A 21,720-nucleotide genomic window follows, 5' to 3' on the forward strand; every position below is an offset into this window, starting at 1 on the left:
GTTTTGTTTGACTACTACTTGTGAAATTGCTGCTGTGGAATGGATTCGATGTTTGGAAAATCGGCGGCTGATGGGATCAGCCAGGCCCGGGTGGCCGTTTGAAAGCTGTTGGCCGGGTGCCAACCTTGATCAATTCAAAGACTGATACATTGCACATACTCCTACCGGACGAGACGCACTGCCTCATCCGGGTCGTTTGAGAAACACTCACTTAGTCGTTTCAAAAAGGAGTTTAAATAAAATCAATTGCAAAAACAATAGCCTTTCCTTTGAAGCCTGCATTAAACACTTAATTCCCGTGGCTTGCTGAGTACTCCTGTACTCACCCTTGCTCTATATAAATAATCCCGCCCAGTTGCTGAAGAAGATGAAGTGGATCCCGCTGACGAGGAGTTCTTCCAGGAGTAAGTCGGCTACGATGAGTTTTAGGGTTTCGGCCTAGTTCCCAAGTCGCGCCTGTGATGTTTGGCCCAAGTCTTGGCTTCCGTTTTCCCCTTTTGTAATGCAGATGTGAGCTCGAGATCTGTCCGCAGCCCAACATGACTGTACTCCTACTCTATAATAAATAGACCTCTGTTGCTGTGATATACTGTCTTCCTGTGATACCAGCACTGTTTCCTGGGACTAGTATCGATTAACATGTTAATTTGGAGCGTCACGGGCTAGTTCCGCTCGGGGCTAGTTCGGGGCGTGACATCCCGTTTGTGTTTCTCGTGGGCTGAACACTCGAGGAGAGAGGTTCCCCAAGCACTCCTCACCCAGGGAGGGGGGGAGGGGGGGAGGGAGGTCGGCTGTGCCCCGAGTACCGCCCGCGGTGGACGGGCGAGGGCGGATATGCCTCGAGCAGTCGTGTTCGGGCCGATGTGCTCCGAGCACAGCCTATAAGGGTCATGCTCAGGGATTGGTGACAAGGATGTCCTGAGTGGTCGATGATGGGAACTCTTGGTTTTCATTTTCCTGACACTTATCATCACCTGAACCTCTATGTGTATATATGAGGCCCCCTACGGGGAATGTGTGGTGGCTTAATCCTATGCAGCTTATTTGGATGCATCCTCCAGTGGAGTCGAGCTCTAGGATTTCACCGTGGGCGTTGAAGGCAGTCAAAGGAGAACGAAGGACTCGATTGCTTTATTAATTCGTTTTCTTTTTAAGTAACTTTTTTTATGCAAGATGCATGTTATGCCAAAGTGTAATTTGTCCAGTTTTGAGGGGCTCCTTTGCAAAACTATAGTTTTCCAGTGATCTGTGCTCTAAGCACTGTACGTACATGTACTCATATTATGCTTGAATTTTAATCAATAAATAAATACATGGGTTATATATTTTAAGAAAAGTAGATTCAATTCGGCACGTGCCTCTGTACGTAGTACTGTGCCGCCACAGCTGACTCTCCGACGCCATTGGACTCGATCAACTGATGATCAACGGCATGCAGCTCGATATCGATCGATATTGTTGCGTTTATTTGACCCTCGCGTGCTCATGCATGCACTTGCTGCAGGTGGATCGATGCGCAGAATGCTTCCGGCGTCGTCCGCCGGCGATGTGATCGCACGTACGCGCGTCCCGCCTTCACCAACCCAGGCGTCCATATGTGGCCATTTGGGTGCTCTCTAATACTCCCCATCGACTTGACAGTTGGTACGTGGTGGCCTAGCTAGCCGTTAATGGGACCAGCGGTCCAAACCCAACTTCCAAACTTAACAAGATATCGACATCTACTTACTACGGGCAAATTGCAATAAAATATCAAGTGAGGATGCATGGCTCAGTCCTGTTTTGGGACTCAGGGTGTGAAAACAGACAAGTCCAGTTTTTATTTATTTAAGAAACAACAGACAAGTCTAGTTGAACCTTTAATTTGCTGCTTGGTGTGACACGAAATTTATGCGTTCCAAATACCAACTCCATCGGTAACAAAAAAAAACTAAGGCCTTCCTCAAAATGTATTGGAATTTTTTTCCTATATTATACTCTCATTGGTCACGGATAATATTTTCCCGAAACAAAACAGATATACTACATGATATATTTTTCTGGACGCCGCCCCATTTTGTTTCCATGCGGTTCATAAGTGAAACCGCACGGGAAAACAGGGGGACCGGCGGCGGGTTGTCGCCCGTACAGGAAAATGCGTTTTTCCATGAGGGCGTCTTAATCCGACGCACTGGATAATTATCATTATCCCGTGCGGTCAACTTAAGAGGACCGCATGGAAAAATCGATTTTCGTGTGCGGGCTTTTTAAGTGGACCACACAGGAAAATACCTCCCTCCTTTTCCTCTCACCCACTTCAAATTTTTGACATCCTCTCTATTCCTTTTTCCCCTTTTATTCTCCCTCAACCACTTCCCCCCTCTCTCTACCTTATCTCTATTCTCTACCTCCTCCTCCTCCTCCCCTCCTCCGACAACAGCGGGCGTCGGCGGCGGCCCCTTCCGTGCGCGTGGCGAGGCGGAGGCGTCAAGGCAGCGGTGGCAAGCGGGCGACGGCGAGCGGGCGGAACCTCCTCCTGGTCGTCGTCCTCGTCATGCACGTCGTCGCTCAGCTCCCTCGACGATGACGCCGTCGTCGCGTGCGTTGTCAAGGCAGAGGAGGTGAGCGGGGCGGCGGCGAGGCGGCCGGATCTAGCGGCGGCAGCCATCCCCCGCCCGGATCTAGCAGCGGTGGCGGCCCCCGCCCGGATCTGGCAGTGGCGGCCGTCCCCCGCCTGGATCCGGCGGCGATGGCGGCCGGCGCGACTGCGGCGGCGGCGGGCCGGCTTGAAGGCGATGACGATGGCGGGCTCAGCGATGGCCGAGTGCGTGCGGTCTAGCAGGCGGCGGTGATTTTCGCGTTTTTTTTTGGTTTTGTTGGTTCCGTGCGGGCGGTATAATTTGACCGCACGGGATACTCGAGTATCCTGTGCGGTTCGGTCACCCGCACATGAAAATATTTATTTTTCCAAACGCCTGATTCCAGACAGGGAAAATATCCGCACAGAAAAATCAATTTGACCGCATGAAAAAATAGGTTATGTAGATTCCACTACAGAGAACCTTACCTGCTGAGTTATGTAAGCTCAATTCGCTGGTCATAAATATTTGACGTTGAGTACAGGTTTTTCTCAAAGTTTTAAATTTTGATGATCGATAATTTCTCAAATGCTTAGCTAATTAAGAAAATGTATCGAAATTTGTCTTGAAGAGTACTATAATACTAATAGGAAATTTTGTTGTCCTTGACAGGTAGTACTATGTACCTCTAGCACTAAGAAACTCTTCAATTTTATGTTAAAAAATGTGGTACAATTCTATATCATGGCATTAAATATTTTTGACCAAAGGAAGTACTAATCTCTACATACGCATCATTTAACATATTTTCCCGAGGACCTGTTTAGTTCCCTAAAAACTTTTCAAAAAACATCACGTCGAATATTTGGATACATGTATAAAGCATTAAATATAGATAAAAAAAACTAATTGTACAGTTTACATGTAAATCGCGAACCGAATATATTGAGCCTAATTAGTACATGATTAGTCATAAGTGTTACAGTAACCCACGTGTGCTAATGACGGCTTAATTAGGCTCGAAAGATTCGTCTCGCGGTTTCCAAGTAAGTTATGAAATTAGTTTTTTATTCGTGTCCGAAAACCTCTTTCAATGTTCGATTAAACGTCCGATGTGACAGAAAAAATTTCCCATTTACCGACTAAACAGGCCTGAGACGTGGAGTAACATGACGTCAAAAACGACCGCGCGATGCAACGGCCCATCCTACCGCGAAGTATCGGGCATCTCAAGAGAAAAATCAAGTGGATGATGTATTAATTGCATGGACTCTCATCGCAGGTCTCGTTTCAAACCATAGTCGATCCCCTTTCCAGTCGCCATGGAAGACCATCCATGTCAAGAACCCAAGAACACGTGCGCTAATCACCATTTCCTCCCTATAAATTTGCCGCCACAAACTCGTGTCCTCGTCTCTCCTCAGCGCCGGCCAGACAATCAAACCACCGCCATCCCCAAGCTCCGGCCTCCAGGAATCAATCTAACAATTAATCACCATGGTGTACTGGAGGAGCAAGAGCGGCGGCGGTGGCGCCTCACCGAGCCGCGCCAACGGCGGCGAGGATGATCAGGTCCCGAGAGGGCACGTCCCGATGGTCGCCGGCTGCGGCGGCGGCGACGGCGACGGCGGGGAGCGCGTGATGGTGCCGGTGAGGCTGCTCGGCGACCCGTGCATCGCGGAGCTGCTGGACATGGCGGCGCAGCAGTACGGGTACGGCCAGCCGGGCGTGCTGCGTGTGCCCTGCGACGCCGGACATTTCCGGCGAGTCGTCGAGCGCGCGCTGCGGAAGGACGGTGGCCGGTCAGCATGACGCCTGATGTGTCGTGCGGTGTACATACACGTTGTCCGTGTATTCTTTGATTGATCAAATTATTGTAACCTTGGAGTTTCTAAATAGCCGTCAAGAAAATATGTGTATGCTTGTCAGCGACTTGAGTTTCAACCGCCAAGACAATGACTAAACTTCCCAAAGAAATCAGGTGGCCGCCGATTCTTGCAGTAATTTGATACTGATTTTTTTTATGGAGATGGTGAATTTAGCTCAAAAGTCAAAAATTACCCATACTGTGCTTCAATAACGAAATTATACTCCCTCCATGGCACTAAATTTACCCATTGCCACCGCACGAACAATATTCTTTCTTCGTCCCATAGAAAAACCAATTTAGTACTAGATGTAACATATTATAGTATTATGAAACTGGACATACATCTGTTCAGATTCGTTGTAGTAGAATATGTCACATCCAGTTCTAGATTCATTTTTTTAAGACGGAGAGAGTATGTAGGGATGCTAAATAAATATTTTATAACTATATGATTATACTAGAAAAAATGTCCATGCGTTACAACTGGGGAAACTATTTAGCCTTTTAAGACAATGATATGTTTTTTTCTTGGTAAAATTGGATGATCTTAAAGTTGAATGTACCCTTAGTTTCTAGTTTACAATTTTTATTTGTCCAAAATATATAGAGGAAAATTCAGAAACTATACATAATTGAGATTTTTTTTGTCGGCATGGATATATTATATGTATCACAACAATTAATGTTCTATCAGTATGTCCAGCTACTTCCGGCAATCCTTGTCATAATAAAAATTATATTTTCGTGCATGTATAGATTGGCAAATAATAAAGGTAATTAATTTGCTTCATCTCGTTACCTCGTTGTTGTTGCTACTGTGATGGTTCGCGATTAGCAGAACGATCTAAATTCCTGAACAGGTATAGGAGAGAGACATCTCACAACGAGCTTTGCTTGCTCGCGTCACGGCTAATCAAAGAGCAGCCATAGTCAATATTTGCGCGTAATTTATTGACCTGTGTCGCGAATCGTCTGATCTATTCCCTTTCCAATCCTCCCTCGACAGAATAGATGTGACAAATATGCAGAGACATCTTCTTTCCCGAATCAGTCCCACCAATTAAAATCAATAAAACACATGATATACATATCCATATTAAATTAATGTTTCACCCCGCCATTAATTATTCAGTCCTCTTGAAAGGATATACACGCCTAGGGGCTGATCTAACTGTTGTTTTATCTCTTGTAGAAATTTTTATGATATTTTGATGAAATCGTTAGGGGTTTGTAGAGCTAAGCTTGGGGCTAAAACCCTAATATGCACCAGACTTCCCACTACCCTTGAGGAGGACCTTGTGTTCTGATGAGCTTTGACGGGAACTCTTTAATTCATCTGAGTGGATGTCCACTCATTTATTACATGTTATGGCTATATAACATTTTAAAAATAATAACATAAATTAATATGTAATATACTAGTCAAGAAATACAAGTTTAAATTAATCCAATTTGTCAAGTTGTAAAAATGACAATAAATTGGATTATGGATGCATATATACTTGTTATAGTTTAATTTGTTATTTTCGTTATAGCTTGTAAAAGTCGAATTTGATCTTGCATGTTTATGAAGTGCTATATTACATATTAATTTGACCTGTTAATTTTTTGTAAAAAAAGTTCATAACACATTTTTTTTTATTTCTGAATGTTCAAGCTTTGGATCGAGTGGACCCAATTTGAATTTTCTTTCAAAAGTTTGCTTCCTGTCCTTGAAACTCTTGCTTCGATCAAATTACGCTCGCGCAATGCAAGATGGAGCAATTCCCATATCACGTTCCGTTGCCTATAGTCGCAGGCCCTGCAGCTTTCGTGGTCACTCTCGGAAACAAGAAAATGCCAAGTGGTTAGATATATTGTATAGTCTTCGATCCACATAATAATCGCAAAGAAGAAAACAAGAAAAAGGAAAGTAGTAAGAGAAAATGGCTAGCCGGTTACATCTGCAGCCGTCTCTTTCCCAGCCTAGAAGGTCGGCCCTATCGACTTGGCTGTGACGCCCAAGCCAAGGACTGATGACCACGTACATCCCTTTGAACAGCGACGAAATACGTACGTACCTACAGGCTTCCTTGGAAGAAATCGCAGCTAGCTCACTGATCATCGCCATGCAAGTTGGCCAATTGGCCAACAGGCCAAGCTAGTTGGCTGCATATATGCAGTACTGTTTGATCAACTCGTACGTACGCGCTTTGGACTCGATCGATCGAGATGATCAAGCTAAGCTAGCCAGGCATATGTCCGGGGGATCCAGGATCACTCGATCGATCGAGCTCGCGTTGCATTTGGATTTTTTGACGACCCTCGTGCTCATGTCCTGGTTGACCGCGCAGACGCTAGCTAGTTCGTCCCTGACGATGGAATTACAGTAGTTTGTACTACAGTTGACGCGATCCCCAGCTCCGCCTACTCCTAGTAACAGACACGGTACATATATATTCGCATGGGCCACCACGGCTGCCTTTCCGGCCTGGTGGTTTTCGGAAAATTTATTTAGTTCAACCGTGCCGGCTGATCGATGTGATAGTATATATTATACATGTATATAGTCCACGTGCAATTTGAGTTGTAAATTAAAACGTGGCCTAACCTCTTGACTCGCTAAAAGTGGTGGAAAAAATTGCATAAACCACCTGAACTGTCACTCTAATTTAGAGATTTTAACCCATAAACTTATTATTTTGTGGCAAAAGCCCACTCACCCAATACGCGTGAGTACCTACACTGGTGAAGAAATCATCTTTTGTCGGTCGACCAGATTTCATAATAGTCTCGGTTGTAGTAAAAACCGGGACTAAAAACATCTTTAGTCCCGGTGTAAAAGCTCCAGAGTACTTTTCAATCTTTAATACCGGTTGGTGTTACCAACCGGGACAAAAGATCTATTTGTAGTCCCGGTTGATAACACCAACCGGGAAAAAAGATCGCCATACGCTTTACTCTCGGTTGGTGTTACCAACCGGGACTAAAGATCTATTTGTAGTCCCGGTTGGTAACACCAACCGGAAAAAAAGATCGACACGGAGATCGGAGAGGCGTGCGCGATCGGATCGAGGTATCTACTCCTCTCCTCAACCTTATCTATTCCTCTTCTTCTCCTTTCTACTGCATCGGCGGGGCGCGAAGGGCCGGCCAGCCGGCGCGGCGGCAACTGGCGGCCGAGCGGTGGTGGGGCGCGGTGGGCCGGCCGACCGGCATGGCGGCGGTTGGTGGCGGCCTGCGCCGGCGGTTTCTTTCTTTCTTGTTTTTTTTGGGAAACTTGTGATTCGGATCTGGGATTGGTGTGTGATGTATTTGATTTGTGTGTGATGTGAATATGTGATGAATTTTGTAGAAGTTGTGATGTAATTTTTTTTTAAGATTTTGTGATGTATTTGAGATGATCGATTTGTGGATTTGGAGGCAATTTGAGAATGATTGATTTGGGATTTTAGGGACGGGATGGGGTGAAATCAATATATTAAAAACAATGAAGAAAAGAAAAGAATAAAGAAGCAACCGAATCTAGCCTCTTTAGTCCCGGTTGGTAACATTAACCGTGACTAAAAATGTTTTACCGGGACTAAAAATGGATTTTTACTCCCGGATATTTCACCCGGGACTAAAGATAGCGATCTTTAGTCCCGGATTCGTAGTCCCGGTTGGAAAACCGGGATTATATAGGGGTTACAAACCGGGAGTAAAAACCAGTTCTCCACCGGTGCTAATTCTGTTCATTTGTTTTGATGTGGATTTACAGTGGACCATATCACTCATCCAGCATGGTTATGAGTGCTGGATTTGTAACAGAGCACAATTTCTATGCCAATTCGTAACCCCTTATTAGTGCTGGAAATTGAACCAACATTAAGCTTTTCGACACTGATGGTTTCCATGAGACAAATAAATTAGTCGACAGGATGAATCCATTGATTCATCGAGCCGATTCAACGAGCGGTCACCTGACCTCAAATATCTGGAGATCCCCTAATCAACACAGATCATGAACATGTTCATAAAAAAATCAAGTCCAACGTGACTCATCAACCACATATCAAGAATATATCCTTGACATCCAACAAGTCACAAGAATGAAGTTTACACATATAATCCACATCAAGATGACATAGTTTTCTAAAAACAAGAACATGCAGCTACACAGTTTCACAATTCCACATCAAGAACGAGATTAAGAACATCACAAAGAGCTGGCTGTACCCACCTGACCTCAAATGCTAGTTCGAAGTGGGAAGCGATCAGAGGCAGTGATCGGCAGCGATCCTATATTGGAAGAAATGGACCGAATCAACTACTTCTGTGCACATAGAGGACACAATCTGGTCGTAAACAGTCTTGGATTGGTGGGTTTTTATGACAAAATAATTTATGTGGTGTAATCTCAAAACTAGAGTGATAGGTGGGGTGGTTTATGCAACTTAACCAATTCTTTTTCCGATGTTGAAATTTTAGTCTATTTTCTATACAAGAGGCCTCATGAAGCAGCTGGATTGAGTGACATGATTCTTCGACGTTCTACTCCCATCCATCCATAACCTACGTTTGGAGTGCTTGCACTCAGACCTGTCCACCGGTTGCATTTGTTCTGTCGACCATGTATGTTTATATGAGTGAGTGTGCATATGTTGCGAGCGTCTCCATTTGTCTTTGGTTTAAAAAAGAGAAATCCGTATTAATAAAGCATATTCCTAGCAGAATCGGTCAATCAATAGTACGTGTTGAGCTAGTTATGGAGCGAACAGTACGTCCGTCCGTCCAGCGCGCGCAGATCGAACGTCCCCGATGCTTCCCGCGCGCGCGGTGGGCGGCGCGCGGGTTCCGGTGCTCCACGCTAGTCTCCATCTCTCCAGTCGCCATGGAAGACCATCCATGTCAAGGAATCGCGGCTTGATCGTCTACACACAAGTTCGTTTCGTCAATCTTCAGACGTCAGTCATCGTCATGCATGGTCATGAACCCTAGCTTCCTTGATCCTGCGCTGCTTGCTAGCTTGCTCCTCTATAAATTTCCCACCTACTCGCTCTCGTCTCCTCCGCAGCGCACGCCGGCGAATCAAACGACTGCACCCCCGCACCGTCCTCCAGCTCCGATCCAGGGTGCTAAACCTGACATATATACTATCTATCACATATCATCATGGTGTGGAGGAGGAAGAGCGGCGGCGGCAGCGGCGGCGCCTCGCCGTGCCGCGAGAACGGCGAGGATGAGGTCCCGAGAGGGCATGTCCCGATGGTCGCCGGCGGCGGCGGCGACTGCGGCGACGGCGGCGGGGAGCGCGTGATGGTGCCGGTGAGGCTGCTCGGGGACCCGAGCATCGCGGAGCTGCTGGACATGGCGGCGCAGCAGTACGGGTTCGGCCAGCCGGGCGTGCTGCGTGTGCCCTGCGACGCCGGGCATTTCCGGCGAGTCGTCGAGTGCGCGCTGCGGAGGGGCGCCGCCGGCGGCCAGACGGCATGACTCGTGAGATGAGACCCTGCCGATGGCGCGGCGTCGATCCATCAATTATCCACCCCACAGGCCACGGTGTCTGTTTATTCTTTGATTTTTTTATAAAGACTAGCTATTGTAAGATTGATTAAATCTTTGATGATTAATTCTTTTACGGACACGGCGAATTGCGCTCGATTCTTTCTTGTTTTACTAAATCACGGGGGGAGAGCTTCCCCACCCGAATTTATCATTTCATTGAATATAAGGATGCAAGGTTCATTATATTGAATTGAGAGTTTGTAGGGGGAAGATAAGATTTCTTTCCAAACAGAAATTACATGTCGATCTTCAGTCTTTATGTTTTCTGTCCACAGAGCAGCCTCACGCATGCAACGTTGCAGCCAGGAAGCAATCGAGGGGGCTTGACCTCTAAAAACAACATCATATCTGTGATTCCACATTGCCCAGAAACATAGGAGGTAGAAAATCTGAAAATGAAGTATAGGCACTCCATGTACTAGCTTCAGCTAATGAAACAGATGCACATCTTGAATCATCGGTTGCACTCCAATTTTGTCCCGGAAACTTTTTGCAAACGGGCATAGAAAACAAAAGTGGCTGGTCGTTTCGGTTCCTTCGTTATAGATGTCACAGGTGCCAGTGGGAACAATGTTCTTCTTCTGTAAATTTTTCTTTGTGGACAGACTGTCTTCGACCAGGAGCCACGCAAACAACTTCACTTTCAGTGGGGCTCTGCATTTCCAGATAGCATCCCATAGTGGAGAGACAGCTCCGGGAGGTAGCTTAATTAGCATCATATATCTGTTTAGTTGTTAAACTTAACGTTGAGCCTTTCTCATTTCTTCGTTTGTCTGGTTCGTCTCTCGGGGTGAAAGATTGTAAGATCTCATGTAATCTCTGTAGCTCTATGTTTGCAGCTTGCTCGAATTTTAAAATGTTCGGCTCTAAAAACTAGCGAGTTCACTCTAACGAACCATGTTCTTTCGACGCTCTCGATCGATCGGAAGCATGCATATGTTACCCATCACGTTTGTAGTACTGTATGCTGGATTCATTTTTAATTTATAATAAAACATGCTAGTTGCAATGTAATTATATTATGATTGTATTATTTTATTAAAAAAATCAGTGCTATTTACTGTCGAATATTTGCTAGGTAGTCCTTTGTATATTCTCTTTGCAAGCATTTCACTTAAGCACGATATATATGTACAAAAGAAAATGACTGCTAGTAAATACTACGGTGCTTTAACCGGATAAATCTGATATATTGAGGTAATGCGGATGGCCGGCTTACCACCTTGCAACCCTTGTGGAGATATGCTACCATATGCAACATATTCTTTGACCAAAAAAACAGGGAGCATATGTATCATAATGTGTTTTTGTCTTTGTATTGGAAATTCTGCGAGCCTCGTGCACTTGCTACAACATGAGCTTACCAGTTAACACTTAACACACGTACTGCATGTCAACCAAAACCATCATCTATTAGATCGAGAAGTGATATACTCCTATTTGATTGGATTTTCAACTTAGCTAGATAGTCAACAACTAATTTGGTACGTAGTATGAAAAATAAAACCAAACGAATTCAAGTAGAGATAGAGATATCAGATATAGACTCGAATCAATTTGAGTCTCATGTGTGAATTTTTTTGTGTTGAATCTCGCGTGTAACCCATCTAGCTGGTTAGGAAGGGCTAAGGCATCGTTCGTTTAGGGGTGATAGGGGAGATTGGCTCTCGTTTTTCGCGCGCACGCTTTTCAAACTACTAAACGGTGCGTTTTTTGCAAAAAATTTCTATATAAAAGTTGCTTTAAAAAATCATATTAATCCATTTTTAAAATTTAAAATAGTTAATACTCAATTAATCATGAGCTAATGGCTCACCTCGTTTTGCGTATCTTCCCAATCTCCTCAATCCCCTTCTCCTCAAACACTCCCTAAGAGTACAATATAGCAAAAAATTCCTGTAGATTAATTAAAATCATAGTGTTTTCGCTAGCTACGCCTTTGTTATATTTATGATATATTGGAAACCCCACAGCTTTCGGGTTTCAACCAAATTTATAACTCCTCGGGCTACAAATATAGTATATCATTTATTTTTTTAGTCAAACTTTCGCATCTTTGACCATCAATAAAATTTAAAATTCTTCGTTTGAAAACAAAATAATGTATGCATACATTGGTCCTAAAAATGTTTTGCCTTATCTGATAAACTTATTTTGATAAAATAAATTAATGGTGAAATTAATCAGAATTTCGATGATAGTAGACGTCAATACCTCAACCATTCCTAGGTACATCTAATGGGTGACCAACCACGTGTGGGGTCACGGCACGCCCCTCCCCCTTGCTGAAACAACCCGCGCATTTCTCACGTATTGATTTCACAAAAAGTTCTAAAATAGGAAAAGAAATACAAACTAAATAAAAATTATCCACTTTACTAAAAAAATGTCCGTGTATATATTTCTTTCCATGTGAACGTATTATAGACCTTATACATGTATATAAACTTTTTAATATAAGTACTCTATATTTGAATCCGAAATCAAATGAGGCATATAAAATTTTAGTGTATAAATTTTGGTTGTATAAAATTTAGGTGTATAAAGTTAAAAAGAATAAAAATGGTGTGGTGCTTAAAAAAAAGTAAATTCGGTTCATCAGTAGACATACTCCCTCCGTCCCATTTTAAACGCAACCATGAATTTTCGTGTCCAACTTTAATCATTTATCTGATCTGAAAACTTTTTAAAAATTAATTAAAAAACAAAAGTCATACATAAAATACTATTCATGTTTTATCATTTAATAACAATAAAAATACCAATCTTATAAAAATTTTAAATAAGACATGCAATACACGGAAACTTATGGCTGCGTTTAAAATGAGATGGAGGGAGTAACTTTCTCAGCCATTCATGGTTAAACACAAGCTCTGACCACGCACATTCTGGACCATCCCGGCCGTCCATATATAGTTCATGGCTTCTTGCATCTTCGGATAACTAGTTGCATATGTTGTACTGACTTTTCACCGAACGAAGTTCGTCGTCTAGTTCATTAGAAAGGGCTGGGTATAAAAGCCAGAAGAGCGGAGCGTTCTCGCCGCTAGCGAGGGCAGCCAAGTGGCGGCCGCCATTTTTACCGCTGTTTTCTGTCCCTTTCCTGGCTTTCCATTTTGGACTGCTGAAATGTGAAATGTGGATTTTTTGAGGCCAAGTATACCAGGGTGTAGCACACAGCTCACGTGCTTTTAATTACTCAGTTCAATTATCACTCAAGTGGTAGGCGTTCTTTTTTAGTACTATATCCCAAAACAATCCAAAATTTAAAAGTTTGGTTTAGTCATCCTGTTTTATTTATCTTCCAAGCAATCATAAAAGGAGAGCTTAGCACAGAAACTGACAAAGAGAACCCCTAAAATTAATCTAAAATCAGTCCACAAGATTGACTTAATCAGGAGCTAGAGCGTGCACCCAAAATCGACAAGAACTCAAGATCCTGACGCAATGATGATTGATTGCTCGACCTGGTGCTTCATCATCCGACAGCAGAGATGATAACACTACCAATTAAAGCAAGTACGTTTTGCCCTAAATAAAAATGTTTTAGTGCTGAATGCATCATATTGGGCCCAATGTGATTCGCATCTCCCAGCATAGAATGGAATAAGTTCACCGGAGGTCCCTCAACTTAACAACGAGATTTTTTGAGGTCCCTTAACCACAAAACAAAAAATGTATACCCCTAACCTCACACAAAACATTCAAAAAAGATCCCATGGTAGTATATGTGGGTGGTTTCGCTGACGTGCACTACTGGAGAAACCATCTTTGCCTGGTCAGCCAAAAATCACAATAGTCCCGGTTCCAATAAAAACCGGGACTAAAGATGGTTTTTAGTCCCGGTTTATAAGCAGAATGGGACTATATGTTTTTTAGTCCCGGATGGTAACACCAACCGGGACTAAACATCATCTTTAGTCCCGGTTCATGTGTTGTCAGGTGCTGTCAGCCCCCCCCCCCCGGATCTTTATTCCCGGTTGGAGACTCCAACCGGGACTAAAGATCTTATATTTAGTCCCGGTTTATATTACCAACCGGGACTAAATATCCCCGGGACCTTTAGTCCCGGTTGGTAACACAAACCGGGACTAAATTTCAATGTACCGTATATAACCCCTATGACTTATCCTCTCAAACTCCTCTTCTATTTTTACTCTCTTATTCTTTTCTTTGCCTTATCCTCTCCTTCCTTCTAGCCTCATCCTCTCCCTTCCTGCCTTCTCTCGTTGCATGCAAATCGAGCGGCGGCGGCGGGCGCCGGCGTGCCCAAGCGGCGGCAGCGGCGGCGGGTCGAGCGGTGGCGGCTGGCGGCGGGCACCGGTGTGGCCGAGCGGCATTGGCTGCGGAGGGCGGCGGCGGCGGCAGGGGCCGGCGGGGCCGCAACCAGCGGTAGTAGGCGGGCCCGCCCGGCGGCGAGCTGGTGGCTGGTGGTCGATTCGTTTTTTTTGTTTTTTTTTTTGCAATTTGTGATTCCATTGAGATGTGTAATTTTTTTTAGAATTTGTGATTTGTTGTATGTATCTAAGATGTATTTTATTTGTGGTATTTTTTTTGGATCTGTGATGTGAATGTATATATGATTTGAGATGTTATATTTTGATTTGGGGATTTGGGATTTGATTATGGGGGGATATGCATCGATCCCATCCGATTTGGGGGAAAATAGAATGAAAAACGCATCTAGCAAAGAAACAATAAAAAAATGGCAACCAGGCTGCCGCTTTCCTCCCCTTTAGTCTCGATTGGTGTTATCAACCGGGACTAAAGATCAACTTTTATCCCGGTTATTTTATCCGGGACTAAAGATATATCTTTAGTCCCGGATTTGGACTCCCGGTTGTATAACCGGGAGAACAGGCAGTTACGAACCGGAGGTAAAGATAACTTGTGCAGTAGTGGTGGCATACTAGTCAGAAAAAAAAAATTAAAAAAGTACTTAGGGCCCACATATCAGTTACATAATCTTTTTCTTTTCTTTTCTTCTCCTTCTCTTCTCTTTTATCTCTTCTCTCTCTTCTTCAGTGAGTGAGGCCAGCGGCAATGGGCGAGCAGCGGGTGAGCGCTGCGGCTGGTCCGCGCAGCAGCCGGGCGGCGGAAGCGAGCGTGGTCTGCGGGTAGAACGGAGGCGGGCAGAGCGGCACCGGGATACGGGCAGAGCCGCGATGGGCGGCGGCGGCCGAGCGGAGTGGACGGCGGGAGAGCACGGCGGCGGGCGAGCGGACGAGGTCGACTAAATCAAGTGTAAGTACGGAAAGAAAAACGAGGGCAAGAGCTTTAATCCGGAGAAAATAACAATTACTACTAGTAAGCAGCTGTTATTGCCGGAAGCCAAGCTCACACAGCAAATCGAGCCTGTCGAATCGAAGGAAGGAGGGGGAGGAAGCAAGCAAGGCATCGACCGGACCGGAATGAACCCACGCGCGGTTGTCGGAGCTGGCGAGCGCGGAGGCCATGCGCGTGGCCATCCACCGCGTCCGTGCGCTGGTGCCGCGGAACGGCCCCACGTTCTCCTCTTCCTCCCCCGGCCTCCACCGCCGTTTCGGCTCCCTCTTCCGCCTGCCGTGCTCGTCCGACTAGCTCATTGCCGTGCTCGCCCGCCGTTCGCTCCGCTCGGCCGCCGCCGCCCATCGCCGCTCTGCCCGCATCCTAGCGCCGCTCCGCCCGCCGCCGCTCTGCCAGCAGGCCGTGCTCGCCTGCTGCCACCCGGTGCTGCTCGGCTGCCGCGCGGACCCGCCGCAACGCTCACCCGCCGCTCGCCAATCGCCGCCGGCCTCATCCACTGAAGAAGAAGAAGAGAAAGAGAAGAGAAGGTGATGAAAATAAAAGAAAAGAAAAAAAATATGTGCTACTGACATGTGTACCCCACATACTTTTTTAAAAAAAATTTCTGACTAGGATACCATGTCAGCGAAACCATCCACAGATACTGCCATGGGACCTCCTTTGAACAGTTTGTGTGAGTTTAGGGGTACACATTTCTAGTTTGTGTGATCTCAAAAATTCTCGCTGTTAAGTTGAGGGGCCTCCGGTGAACTTATTCCGCATAGAATTGTCAAAATCCAGACCAGTAAATTTTTCGGCCCAGATATCCGGTCGAAATGGGCCTGACAGTCCAAGACAAGTCCGCCCCAACCTGAAGTTCAGGGACACGGACGGATCCTCTGTAGTCGATACTGCGTCGGATGGAAAATCTACAGCTGAGATCAGTTCATGGCTGTAGGAGTACTCCGCTAAGAGCATCTTCAAAAGTCTCTCCATTTCATTTGTCAAGTCAAAATGGTTGTTTACTCCAACAGCCTCTCCATCCGTCCTCTCTATTTTGAGTCTATGACATTGCGATCCATGCGTCAGCATCTATACCCATTCTTTCCCATCTTTCTCCCCCTCTTTCTCACCCTCTATCTCTTCCTGTTAGCACTTCCGACGACGGTGCGGACGACGCTGACGGCGGCGGAGGTGCGTGCGGCCGAGGACAGCGCGGACAGCGGTGGGCGCGGCTGGGGACAGTGCGGACGGCGGCTGGCTCCGGCGCCTCTCTCCTCCCTACTGTCGCCGTCGTGCGGTTCTGCTGCACTGCCTTCTTGCCGGGGGAGAGAGAGATGGGGTGGGAGAGGGAGTGGTGGGGCCCACGAATTGCCAGGCAGGGTGACTCTCCAAGTTTGGCCAGTGAGGGATAAGATTTGGCCATCTGGATAGCTTAGCTAATAGGATAGAGAGGCTGTTGGAGGGCTTTTTTTTTTTCCATACTTACTAAAATTTAACTTGGCCAGCCATTTGGCCATTCTATTGGAGTTACTCTAATGCCGCACCGCTGTAGAGTAGCGGAGCATGAATTGCTGCCGCTTCACGAAAATAGCATGTTATCGCAAGATTTTTGAAAGCTACATTCAAGTTGTATTATAATTATATTATGATTGCATTATATTTACATATGTTAATTTTTTTTTGAGAAAATTTATCGTCAAATTCTCCGCGCTGTAGAATAGTGGAGCATGAATTACTTGAGCCTTTGTGTTTTTCAATAGCTTGACTTTCTATTCTAATGCAGTTTACCCTTGTTATAAGTTTGCATCTAGGCTGGTCGGCCACTCAAGGAGTAAATGATGAACAGTTTCCACAGCACAGGGGCACACAGTAATTGCCATTACGCAGGATCTCATCATCTGATCTAGGAGTAGTACAATCAAGTGAATCAACCCTCCAGATAAAACTGCTACAGTAAATGAACGCCATCTCGTCCACACGGTAGACCGGAGCGGGTGTTGAGGCAGGGTAATTAAATCGTGTCATCCCTGTAGCAACAGCGCACGGAACTACTGTCGCTGCAGTCACCGGAAACAATGTGTAACCGTCGTCGTACGTGCGTGCGTGCAGCGCCGTGGATTTGATGAATTTGAAACGTTGTACCACGGCACAAGAGCAGTATATAACCGTATACTACGAAGTAGTAGTAGTTAGTACTGTAACTCAGTGTGCGCCGTGAAACAAGCTGGATTTTCCACATTTTAAAACTTTTTTAAAAACTTATTTTATAAATTGATCTTTTCAAAAACTTATTTAAGGAATAGATCTTTTTTATGGCGCCGACATCATTGATGTTGGGGTTCAACATAATAGCGTCTGACGATGTCCCCTAACCTTTCCACGAAAACTAACTCAATAATAAGAAGGGAGTCAGCGGCAATTATGTTGGCCTCGAGAATATATTTGCTAAAGAAAAGGATCTATAAATTTGCAACAAAATATATTTATAAATAGATTCCCCGATGTCAATAACATTGATGTCAAATAACCGTTGAACAACAGCACCAACATTAGTTAAAAACGTTGACATCATGAAAATGGTTCATTTTATATTTCTAAAATAAGTTATTCTAAGGATATTCTCCAGTGTAAACTACTCCATCTATTTCAAAATAAGTGTAGTCATGTAATTCAAATTTAAATTACAGGGTTATACTTGTTTTAGGATGTAGGGAGTACTCCCTCTGTCAAAAAAAAAAGCAATATAGGAAAATGACATTTTATATTCTAACAAATCTGGAAAGATTGTCTAAATTTGTTATAGGAATACTCTCTCCGTCCCATTTTAAATGCAGCCATGGTTTTTCGCGTCCAACTTTGATCGTCCGTCTTATTTAAAAAAAATTAAAAACATGAGTCATGAGTAAAGTAATATTCATGTTTTATCATCTCATAACAATAAAAAACTAATTATAAAAAAGTTTTAAATAATACGGACGATCAAAGTTGAATGCGGAATCTTATGGTTGTATTTAAAATGAGACGAAGGAAGTACTCCCTCCGTCCCAAAATATAACAACTTTAGGATTTGTTCTAAAATATAACAACTTCTCCACCCACATTTTCTTCACAACCAATCACAAACCTGCACCATTCACTTCTCCCACCTACCTCTACTACTAATTCAATTATAAACCTCCACCACTCACTTATATCTACTTTCTTAATAACCATGTCCAAAACTGAAACTTCTTATATTGACAGAGGGAGTATTTATTTTCAGGTTGATTTTTTTTTTCTTTTGACGAAGGGAGTACTCCGTACGGCAGGGGGAGCAGTCCGTCCGTCCAATCATCGGGGAGACCGGAGACACGAAATGACGAGGCGGATACGAGGGACGATACTACTGTACGTGACGCGACTGCAACTACGACGCGGTCCGGAGTGGCATGTAGCCTGCGGCGCGGCGCGGCACGGCACTGCACGCCATTTAAACGTCGCTGTGCTATGGCCGTACTACGTGTACTCTCACTCCTACTCCACCGCGCGCTCGCGCCCAGCATCAAGATGGGCATCAGCCATCGCAATTAGCAAAGGCTGCCCTCCCTCCCTCCCTCCCCGACCGAGCGAGCAAGAGGACAGCGGGGCACGGACAACCATCTCCATCGCGCCCCATTAATTGCTTCCCCCCATTCATGTCGGCCAAGCACTGCACCTCATCAAAGCTGCAGCTGCGACGTCAACTCCAACTGGACCAACTCCTCCCCCATCATCAACGACGAACGCGAGACGAAACGTGATACGCACTGCTACATCCCTAATTAAAACTCGCGTCACGAACTCACGACTTTGCGCAGCAATCGTAGTAACTGCACCTTCTGCTGCGACTACGTCGAGCAATTAATGAGCAGATGTAGTACTGCTACTGCTGTACTATGAGATCACTACTACTAATCTGGTGATTAATTGCTCTAATGAGATGATGATTAGGATGGTGGTCGAGGAAGACAAAAATGGAAAAGTTGATTTAAGGGCGAAAATGCTTTTTGATCAATTACATAGTGGAGCTAGGACTACTAGTATCATCATCATCATCGTCATGATCATCCTCGTGTTCTATGGAGTACGTGTTTGATTGATTGATTCATTGATTTCCTAACAGAATTGGGGGCATGGCTGGCTAGCTAGCTATGGCTAGTCACATGTGTCCACCGTGGCGATGCAGGTGAAGGTAGGGTAGGAAAGCTAGGTGCCGAGGAACCCCACGTTGAGGTCGATCCGGGGCTTCTTCTTCGGCGCCGGCGACGGCGGCGGCGGCACGTGCGACTCGCACCGCGGGCACCGCGGGTCCGACCGGGAGATGAGCACGTACAGGAAGCACCTCGGGCACGCGGCGGCCACCATGCCGCCGCCGCCCGCCGCGGACGGCGAGTCGCACCCGTCGCCCTGCTCCACCGCGCCGTCGCCGACGCCGCCGCCGCCACGGCGCTTCACGGAGGAGGTGGTGACGGACGACGACGACGGGGACGCGCCGGCGCTGTGCTGCTGGTGCTGGTGGTGCTGGTGCTTGCCGCGCTCGAACCGCTCCAGCGCCGTCTTCACCTTCTCGATCGTGCACACGCTGTGGTACGTCGTCGTCGTCGTCGTGGTGCCGCCTGCGCCGGAGGCCGCCGCCGCCGTAGACGACGGGCACGGCTTGGCGGCGGACGCGGCGGCGCCGGGGACGGGGAAGAGGTTGAGGTCTGTCGGCGTCGCCGGGCACGTCTGCTTCTGCAGGGACAGCTTGCCGGACTGCACAAACACAAGCAGATCAAGGTAGAAATCGGATCAGAGGAGAAAGATAAACCAATTTTGGATAAAAAAAACTGTGAATTTTTCAAGGTTACATATAAAAATAATGAATTGAGACCAATATTTGCTTTCATTCTTTCCATTGGAATTACGAGAAGAATTCTTGTTGCCAAGATAACACGGCAGAGGAAGATAAACTGGCCACAGAAAAAAAAAAGAATTGACTGTACCAACTCTTACGCATATTGAGTAATCGGCCAGTAGATATTCTGACAAAGCAAAGTAATTTAGTAATGAACATACTCCTGCTAGTATTTAAAATGGCTTGCTCGAAGTTTCTTAGATTAGGATTATCTACCTGTCTATCCATTAAAAAAAGAGACCAAATTTGAAAAGAGAAAAAATCTTGGATCGAATTAATTCCTCCCCTTTGTGTTACTCTGCGGTGCTGTTCCACCAAACACGCAGTACGGCCATAAATCACTACTCTGAGCAGGTTGTGATCATTAACTCCCGCTCTAATTACCCAACTAAACAAGCCAAACTAGCCAATCAAGCATCAATTGAACAGCGAAGAAGAAAGAGATATGTCAAGAACACGGCCTTACCACGGAGTCGTGCCTGGCAGTTGCTGCTGCGGCGGCGGCGGCGTCCCTGGCGTCGTCGGCGGCGACGCAGCCGCCGAGGAAATCCCTGGTGACGAGCTCCGCCGCCCTGCCGCCGTCCGCCGCTCTCGCCATGTACCCCAACGCCCCTGCGACCATCTAGCACTAGCAGCTACTAGCTACCACACCACCACCACCATACACAACCCCAAGCTCCGACCAATCAACAAAATTCACACCACACCACACCACAGCAAGCAAGCAAAGCAGCAAAGCTAGGCAATCCAACAGAAGATTTAGCTTAGCATGCAGCTAGGAGGAGTAGCAGAGAGAGCTGAGAGACGGCGAGACGGAGAGGGGGAGATAAATATAAACAGGTTAAAGAAGAGAGAGCAAGGGAGAGGGAGAGGGGGAAGGGAAACAGGGGAGGTTTTGGAGGCACGCATGGGCGCCATTAATTAAGGTGTTGGAAAGGCAAGGCATGAGGACAAGATGTGCAATCAATGCGGCCCGACCCCTCCGCATTGATGGCAAGGCCTCCCGGTGTGTGACGGACTGCGACGGTGGACCAGCCCTCCCTATACTACCGTACTCCACTGCACTGCTGACTGCTGCTGCTACTACTACTCCCTAGCGCTACGCGTAGCATCTATCTATGGCTCGCTTTCACTCTCTCTTTCTAATCAGAGGGGATTTGGAGTAATGGAGAGGAGGGGGCGTGAGGCTTATGTAATCCGTGTGCATGTGGGAGGTGGCGTAGATGACCCGGAGTAGGAGTATAGAGTACTCCTACCATACTCTACCAGATTCACGCACGTACTGGCCCTTTTGTTGGGGATTTCCAGGGACCCATGCCCGAGGTATCTTCTTTGGGATTGGTAAATTATGAGTGGGCTCTACGATATATACTAACCATGTGAAAAAATATAAAGAGTTAAACTATTAAGGTGGTTTTAGGTTAAAAAATGTTATTCTACCCCTATTTCATATTATAAACCGTTTTAACTTTTTAGTCAAATTTTTTTAAGCTTTAACTAAGTTTATAGAAGAATATAGCAATATCTTTTAGAAAAAATATGAATTACCCTCCAACTATTGCGATAGTACGAATTAATATTGTCGA

The 21,720-nt window shown here is 45.7% G+C and overlaps 3 protein-coding genes and 1 pseudogene across 3 annotated transcripts; 2 read left to right on the top strand and 2 right to left on the bottom strand.

Moving 5' to 3' along the window:
* The first annotated feature begins 3,861 nt into the window (after window positions 1–3,861).
* LOC107278576 (auxin-responsive protein SAUR72) lies at window positions 3,862–4,622 on the top strand. The gene has a single exon (XM_015774507.3). It carries the CDS (start codon window positions 4,056–4,058, stop codon window positions 4,368–4,370), a length of 315 nt encoding a protein of 104 aa, XP_015629993.1. The 5' UTR covers window positions 3,862–4,055; the 3' UTR covers window positions 4,371–4,622.
* Window positions 4,623–9,411: 4,789 nt separating this feature from the next.
* Window positions 9,412–10,139, top strand: LOC107278571 (auxin-responsive protein SAUR71). The gene has a single exon (XM_015774574.3). It carries the CDS (start codon window positions 9,562–9,564, stop codon window positions 9,880–9,882), a length of 321 nt encoding a protein of 106 aa, XP_015630060.1. The 5' UTR covers window positions 9,412–9,561; the 3' UTR covers window positions 9,883–10,139.
* Window positions 10,022–10,901, bottom strand: LOC136355674 (uncharacterized; annotated as a pseudogene).
* Window positions 10,902–19,204: 8,303 nt separating this feature from the next.
* Window positions 19,205–20,933, bottom strand: LOC4333631 (protein CURLY FLAG LEAF 1). Its single transcript, XM_015773101.3, has 2 exons — window positions 20,601–20,933; window positions 19,205–19,992 (listed from the first exon to the last, which is right to left on the bottom strand). Exons 1-2 carry the CDS (start codon window positions 20,754–20,756, stop codon window positions 19,447–19,449), a joined length of 702 nt encoding a protein of 233 aa, XP_015628587.1. The 5' UTR covers window positions 20,757–20,933; the 3' UTR covers window positions 19,205–19,446.
* Window positions 20,934–21,720: the final 787 nt, after the last annotated feature.

Source organism: Oryza sativa, chromosome 3 (genome assembly GCF_034140825.1).
Source record: "Oryza sativa Japonica Group chromosome 3, ASM3414082v1".
Taxonomy (NCBI): domain Eukaryota; kingdom Viridiplantae; phylum Streptophyta; class Magnoliopsida; order Poales; family Poaceae; genus Oryza; species Oryza sativa.

What these genes read in the sequence shown, in the direction of transcription:
- LOC107278576 (XM_015774507.3), top strand. Translation starts at nt 4,056, where the DNA reads ATGGTGTACTGGAGGAGCAAGAGCGGCGGCGGTGGCGCCTCACCGAGC.
- LOC107278571 (XM_015774574.3), top strand. Translation starts at nt 9,562, where the DNA reads ATGGTGTGGAGGAGGAAGAGCGGCGGCGGCAGCGGCGGCGCCTCGCCG.
- LOC4333631 (XM_015773101.3), bottom strand. Translation starts at nt 20,756, where the DNA reads ATGGTCGCAGGGGCGTTGGGGTACATGGCGAGAGCGGCGGACGGCGGC. An exon ending in CTGCCAGGCACGACTCCGTG is followed by an intron (nt 19,993 to 20,600) that starts GTAAGGCCGTGT and finishes GTGTTTGTGCAG; the next exon opens with TCCGGCAAGCTGTCCCTGCA.